Source organism: Lolium rigidum, chromosome 6 (genome assembly GCF_022539505.1).
Source record: "Lolium rigidum isolate FL_2022 chromosome 6, APGP_CSIRO_Lrig_0.1, whole genome shotgun sequence".
In the NCBI taxonomy this organism is placed as follows: domain Eukaryota; kingdom Viridiplantae; phylum Streptophyta; class Magnoliopsida; order Poales; family Poaceae; genus Lolium; species Lolium rigidum.
This window is the reverse complement of record NC_061513.1, coordinates 102,412,540-102,419,821: the sequence shown is the minus strand read 5'-3', so window position 1 is coordinate 102,419,821 and position 7,282 is coordinate 102,412,540. Positions and strand designations below refer to the sequence as shown.

The following is a 7,282-nucleotide window of genomic DNA, read 5'->3' as shown; positions in this document are numbered from 1 at the left end:
CCGGTTGATGCAAATCCATGGGAGCCCGGTTGATGCAAATCCGTTCTCGCAAACCGTGCGGGGGAGAGCTCGACGAGACGGACAAACGACAACGGTGCTATCGTAGGGATGCCACGTAGAATGCCAATGTAGGATAACGACGAGGTGGTGGAAATAGAAAGTTGAAAACGAGTTTGCCTTCTTAGTTAACTAAGAGTGTACCTTTGCCAAGTAAGTTCAGGGCGAAATTATGTGGTAAGTAAAAAAATTTAGGTTGAAAATCGGACTTTCATCTGGTTGTATAAAAATTATGGCGATATTAAGATAAGACATCCCGCGCACTCGCTGTATTCAGTTCCTGCAAAGCATGCCTCCACTCCCCGAAACTGTAGCAAATGAACGGATTTCCTAGTTGCTTCGTGCTCAGTTAACTATTCATCATTTGATTTGCATTATGATTCGGGTTAGACATCAGGGCCGGCCCATAAAGGGGGGCAAAGGGGCGACCGCCCCGGGCCCTCGCGAGGGAGGGGCCCTAGCCTAGGTAGTTCTTCACTAAGAGAATAATTCTATACAAGTCTAGAAAAATAAGAGAGAAGAGATAAAATTAGAAGGAGAGAAAGATGGCCCATGACCACCACGTACGTATCGAGAAGTGAGGGATCGGTACTAGTAAAAATCTAAATGATCGATAAGCTACCATGGTTCCTTTTGTAGTTTGTACTTGAAGTTGTCGACTCTCATCTTCTCCTTAGCTACCCCAACTTCTCCAAGTTTAGATAATAGCGTCGTCGGCCCCATTCCTTTCCAATTCCGAGCTCTCTGTGGCCATTAATTAAGACAAATGACAATATTTTGTTCCCCAATAATTTATTTTCCCATCCTCAAAGTTCTAGTCATTTTAGGCATCGGTTCATCAGAGATGGCACGTCTCCCTTTCCTCCCCTAATCTTGGTCTTCATATTATTCGATGTTAATTAGCGTGGATCCGTGGTGTTCTGCTCCACATCTTTAATTCTGTTTTATATAGGTTTGTTAGTTCTTCACGTTTCATCGGATCTCATAAAGTGTTAAGCACATTAGGAGAAGAGAAGAGGGTGTGAGGAATGAGCGAGCAATATGTTCAAGGGCCCTTTTTTATTGTCTCGCCCCATAGCCCTAAATATGTATGGACCGGCTCTGGGGTTAATCTTGAGTGGTAATATGATTTGTAACTGAGATTTGATGGCATGATCTAACTAAGAAGGAAGTTATTTCTCATTTAACTTAGAAATAGTTATGCTCAAAGAAAAAGGCTGAAGAAAACGCGTACGGACTCCGATGTATCGATCGATTGCGGCGAGCACGCACGGTCAGGGGGTCAGGCAGCAATCAGTAGCAAGCCGTTGGTTGATCAGACCATCAGCGACTGACAGCTACCAGCACTGCCAGTAATCATCAGCCGTAAAGAGGCAAAGAGCGAGCGGAGGCCGTGAAAAGGAGAAAACAAACAGGCTCGATCGACGCGAGAGGACGCGGCCGGCCCGGCGCGGGTCTCCACGCCGGCGTCGGCCATCGTCGTCTCCGTGAGTCAAACGCAGACTCCCTCCGTCGCCGCTCGGGTCGGGGCAAAACTCAGCCGGTTTTGCTTGCCCGCCGCCGTGCGGTCTCGCAATCCGCACACTCCGCCTCGTAGTCGGTGGCGCTCCCTTCTGTCCACTCCTGCGTGTGCGTGGCGCGCAGATAAACTACGGCGTCGCGCGCGCGATTACCGTTGCTTCTGGCCTCCCTCCCTGCCCCTGACTCGTGGCGCCATGGAGCTCTGGCGATGCCGGGCCATGGAATTGTTTAAGGATGACCCATGGTCCCTCACGTGGCTCGGATTAGTATACTTGTCTGCAGCAGCTGCAAGCACAGAGCTGGGACTTGGAGGCACAGATGGACGGACAACGGACAAGACATGGATTGCAGCCTTCGCATCCACGCTAATGCTTCCAAAACTTATTTTTTACTACCACCATCAACACCAACGGGAGCGAGGTACTCTACTCCTACTATTTATTTACCTTTTTTAGGGAGTGTAGTACTCGATCAACTCCAATGTCATTATGGTAAAGGTACTCTACTGCTATTCTACACCCGTGCTTCGAGACTTCACATGCGCAGCTTATTATCAAGGACAAAATTGTATACTGAGAGTTAAGCTAGGGTTTAGTAGCGGTTGGATCGCCCCAAGGTTCATGCAAGTCGTCTTCTACCTTGCACACCGAGCAGGAGGTGGCGGAGGAGTGTCCATCGAGCCGGAGCTGGTGATGGCGTGGCTGGCCGTGGCGGATATGGTGATGTCGAGGATGAATCTTAGGGTTTATGTTGCAAGTGCGGGGTGCCGGTGCTAGAGAAGAAGTGGCGAGTCCCAGTTACAGCCAAATCTTATACGACATGGGTTGTATAGGGCACATCGGTGGACCAACTTCCGTGGGCGACACCTGCCAATACAAATCTCAAAGCATACAAGGCCATAGACCATCCTAAATCACTTCGATGACCACCAGGAATTCAGAGCAAACAATGCCTCATGGGTCCAGCACAAATTCAGAAGAAACCCAGAGAAAAAAGATGGGGCAAGCACATGGGGCGGTGCGGTCTGCTGACAGTGCATTGAGCCGGGCTACCGATGAGGGTCGTGGGCATCAACGGAGAACAATGCAGATGGTCGCGTCGCCGAGGGCGAGCTGACAGGCGCGGAGGAGCATGATCTTCTCTGGCAAGGTAGAACAACAAGAATGACTCACTAGTGGTAGCACATCCCATAGAGGAGCCGCGGTGGCAGCGCATCAGGGAAAGGAGTCGGGGAAGTGAAGTGGATTTGGCAACTGTCAATTTTTCTAGGTGCTTTAAGATTCGGGTATACACGAGGTGTCACCTGCGGGAGTTGGCCTACTAATCTGCCCCGTACGACCAAGTCATATAAGATTTTTCTCCACTTATTAGTTAGTCTTTTGGGACATTATCAAGTATTGAGTGAGAGTGAGACTAATCAAATCAATAAATAATTCGGTTTGTTAGCACGTACACCATATTTGTCTCCATTAATAATAAAAAAGAATTGTTGTTTCTAAATAGACCAAGAACTAGGCTAGTGCTTAGTAGACTCATGTAACGTTGGATTTGCATCATTATTTACGCACTTGATTTGCAAGTTGGGTGGCAATTGAGCTTTTTTTAGCTGCATGTGGGGTAGCAACTGAATTTTTTCAGTTACAATTGAGGTTGCAACTACGAAAAAGAACTCCAAACCATTAGATTTGCTTCGTGATCCATGCTAATGGTGAATTTGCAACATCAATTGCAACTGAGATTCAATAACGTAATTCTACTAAGTTAGTTCTGAGTAGACTGAAAACAAGTCACACGAAATAAAAGAAATTGTTACATACGTATACTCCTTCTGTCGCATGAAACGGTTTCATCAACTGACATTATGGGCCCACTGAACCTGGTCGCCGGTCGGAGTGTCGCCGTGCCCCATATGTGCGGGCATCGTTGGTCAAACGCTCGAGCTTAAAAGAACTGGTTTGCAGCGCCAAACCGGCTGCCATTTCACCACCATCTAGAAAATTAGTCCAACCTCCCACATTAACACTCACTTAACCCAAGTCACTCGTCTCAAAGTCGCCTCCAAATTGCAAATCCCTACATTAGTCAACACTGCCACTAATCAGTCTCCACTACCACCAGTCCTTGTAGGAATACAACTAACACGACAGTCCTCCATACATACACAATGGAACCCTCCTCGGTCAGTTGACCTTCAGTAGGAAACAATCGGAGCCCAAGTTTTTTCTCTCCAGTATATCCAGTCATTGTCACCTTAATTTCACTGACGAGCACCAGAACACTCTGAGCTTCTTCACTGCTAGCTCTTGCAGCGGCTACTCGATGCGATGGTCCTGGCGCGCGCGTACCACGATTATGAATGCCTGATGACTGCATCGCTGCGTCCTCCTTCCTTTGTGTCGCACTCCCACTTTAAACGCTATAGCCGCTGCTGACGACGTACCGTCTGCGTTCTGTTCTGCCGCTTATTGTTATACTAGCTACATATCGAGGCAGCGCTAGCCAGAGGCCGAAGCGCGCGCGGTTGCCCGAGATGGCGGTGGTGGTGTCGGGGGCCGGCACCGGCACCGGCAGGGCCAGGGCGGAGCAGCCGAGGCCGCACTGGCGGGAGCGGCAGGAGCAGCGGAGCCCCGACTTGGCCGTGCCCAGGCCGCCGCGCCCGCGGCCCGCCGGGCCGGCCAGGGTCGCCGTCGTGTACTACCTGGCCAGGAACGGCCACCTCGAGCACCCGCACTTCATGGAGGTCCCGCTTTCGTCTCCCGAGGGCCTCTACCTCCGAGGTACGTGGGGCATCGATCGTCTGCTCATGGCGCGTGCACTGCTTGTTTCGTTTCGTTGAGCGAACTACGATGTCTGTGCAGATGTAATCGATCGGCTCGACGCGCTGCGGGGCAAGGGGATGGCGCGCATGTACTCGTGGGCGTCCAAGAGGTTAGCTTTCGCCGCGGGTTTGCTGTCTTCAGTTTATCAGTTCGTAGTAGGCGACGTGCTTGCGGCCGTGACATTTGTTCTCTGCCGTGGTTGCAATGCAGGACCTACCGGAACGGGTTCGTGTGGCACGACCTCACCGACGACGACTACGTGCACCCGGTGGCCGGGCGGGAGTACGTGCTCAAGGGCACCGAGCGGCTCAACCCGCCGACGATGCAGCAGCAGCAGCTTCCGCTGCTCGACGCGGTGGCCGCGGCGTCGTCCTGCTCCTCCGGCTCCCAGGAAACCGCGGCTTCCTCGTCCTCCGGGTGGGAGCAGCACGGCCAGAGAAAAGGCGCCGGCGCCGCCGAGTACAGGGTGTACAGGGCCGAGGACCGCGCCGCGGCAGCCGCGGACGCGGCGACGCAGACCGACGACGGCTGCCGCGGCCGCGGCCGCCAGAGGCGCGCGCAGGAGGAGCTGGGCCGGGAGGAGACGTCGCCGCCGACGGCGTCCACGAGCCCCGACACGCTCGAGACGCTGATCAAGGCGGACGGCCTAGTCCTGGCGGCCGTAACCACCACCGGCGGCGACGGGAGCAGGGCGAGGGCGTCGTCGGTGCTGATGCAGCTCATCTCGTGCGGGTCCGTGTCGGTCAAGGGCGGGCTGGCCACGCCCGTGATGCCGCGCGGGGTGCACCACCACTACCGCCCGCGCCCGCCGCGCGCGCCGGCACACTCGCACGCGGCCGCCGCGACGCTGACGCCGACGCCGACCCGCCGGCAGAAGGTGGTCGAGGACAAGGAGTACTTCAGCGGGAGCCTCGTGGAGACGCAGCGCTCGGCCGCCGCCGACGACGCGTGCCAGGACGTGGCCGTGCTCCGGCGGTCGTCTTCCTACAACGCCGACAGGTAACCAAAAAAAAACTCTTCGTTTCCAAACATCAATGCGCGCGCATGTGCAAGCATCGAAACCAAAACAGTAGCGCCCCGATTGGTTGCCATTATCCGCGAACTTAGAATCATTCCGAGCTTTTTCGGCCATCTCTAATGGCGGCACAGTAGAAGTACGTACGGATGGATGAAGCAGCAGTCAGTTGAGCACTGTTCCATTGAATCCTCCTACCGTAGCGGGCGTTAAACCTCTGCCGATAATCCACTGGGGTACTTGATTAGCGGTTACGTTCATAAAGAGGAATAGTTCTCGCGGAGCTGTCGACGGAGAATGTCAGGGACGGCCGGACGAGGCTTGAATTCTCGGTTGGCACGGGCCCGTACGTGGTGCTGCACTGTACGCAAGCACCAAATCTTGGAGCTACTGTTGTTCAGCAAGCTTAATTAATTAATTTGGATCTGCATACTTGTTTCTTCTTAGTTCAGAGCCCGTGACTAGTGGTAACTCGGATGTATGTGCAGTGGCGGAGCTTGACAGTCCGTGATGTCAAACAAATGGCCAAAACGAGTGAAAACTAGGGCTGGCGAGGTCATTATGGAGTAATTATAGGGTCAAAACTGGTGTATTTATACCAAGTGTCATACTAGTGTTTATCAATTTTTTGTGATGTGGCTTGACATCATGTACATATCGCAGCTCCGCCAAATGTGCATAGTTAATCATCCACTACAGTAGTACAGTATGAGCCTGTAACAACAGTCTTTGTCAGCCATTGAACTCCGTGGTTGCTGTTCAGTAAGCGCCTCCGTCAGGCATTGAACTCCGGCCGGCTTAAGCGGTGGTCCTGGACCGCTTTGCGTCGTACTCCAGGCCACGATCGCTTACAAAAGACGAGAAATCTTGCGTTAATTATGCTGCATCCCCTTCTATATATGTCGTGCTGTACGAGAAGCATCATCATCATGATGATGATGAGATCGATGCCGGCAGCGATGCGAAATGATGGCTGCTTACGACTCAAGCTGATACTGGATTGATGAATGGCAGGGCGCTCAAGGCGGAGGAGGCGGTGGACCAGCACGACCGCTGCATCCCTCGCAGGCCCAAGAGCAAGAGAGACGGCTACCAGTACCAGGCCATCTCGGGCGGCGCCAAGAGGATCGGAGGCTGAGCCGCTGAGGAACTCAGAGCTTGGTTTGACGGCTTGTGATCATGATGATAATCACGGCGGGCCGACGAGTACTGGCTCCGTTGCTTTATCTTCTCGCAGAGTTCCCCGTGAATCAAGAAATTCGTATTACCAGATTCCAGATTGATGTCGTGAGTTTGCTGTGTGCCATATAGTACTTGTGATTTTTCGATCTAAGCCTCTGTTTATATGCTCTGTTGCTTGACTATCATTGGACTACTCTCTGTTATCAAGCCCCAGCGCACAGGCTAGACCAAGACAAACAAAACTGAAAAAGATGTATAGTATCATCATCTATGGCTCTTTTTCTAAAATGCGAATGCGTGTGTCCTTGCAGAACCATCGAGCTCGTCAAACAAAAAGGACACATTCAGGCTAATCCTGCATTTGATATGCCGCTAACTTTTCACAAGTCGTCTGTTTGTTCTCCCCAGAATTTGTAAATATTTTATCCAACTAACAAAATATAATTCTCCAATACTTGGCGAGATGGCCAAATCGCTATAGCATTTACCCATTGGTTACAGAATCTGGTCATGGTTCCTCGAAATAGGCTTTCGCCCCGCTTTATAAATAAAGCCACAACGGCCGAACCGATACAAGGTGGAGAGGAGAACCTCATACAAAGCAGATCAAAGAAAAGAAAGAAAAAACACAGAAAACCCCACACTTGCCACCGAAGACATTAAGGTGAGACCAAGTCGACTCGGGGCT

At 52.0% G+C, this 7,282-nt stretch overlaps 1 protein-coding gene across 1 annotated transcript; it reads left to right on the top strand.

The window, feature by feature from the left end:
* Positions 1-4,128: 4,128 nt before the first annotated feature.
* On the top strand, positions 4,129-6,861 carry LOC124666985 (protein SOSEKI 5-like). The gene is made up of 4 exons (XM_047204316.1): positions 4,129-4,355; positions 4,437-4,506; positions 4,608-5,396; positions 6,427-6,861. The coding sequence occupies exons 1-4, from the start codon at positions 4,313-4,315 to the stop codon at positions 6,548-6,550; spliced, it is 1,026 nt and encodes a 341-aa protein (XP_047060272.1). The 5' UTR covers positions 4,129-4,312; the 3' UTR covers positions 6,551-6,861.
* Positions 6,862-7,282: the final 421 nt, after the last annotated feature.

Coding starts and splice junctions, on each gene's coding strand:
- LOC124666985 (XM_047204316.1), top strand. CDS start 4,313: ATGGAGGTCCCGCTTTCGTCTCCCGAGGGCCTCTACCTCCGAG. Junction 4,507..4,607: donor TACTCGTGGGCGTCCAAGAG/GTTAGCTTTCGC, acceptor GTTGCAATGCAG/GACCTACCGGAACGGGTTCG. Junction 5,397..6,426: donor TCTTCCTACAACGCCGACAG/GTAACCAAAAAA, acceptor GATGAATGGCAG/GGCGCTCAAGGCGGAGGAGG.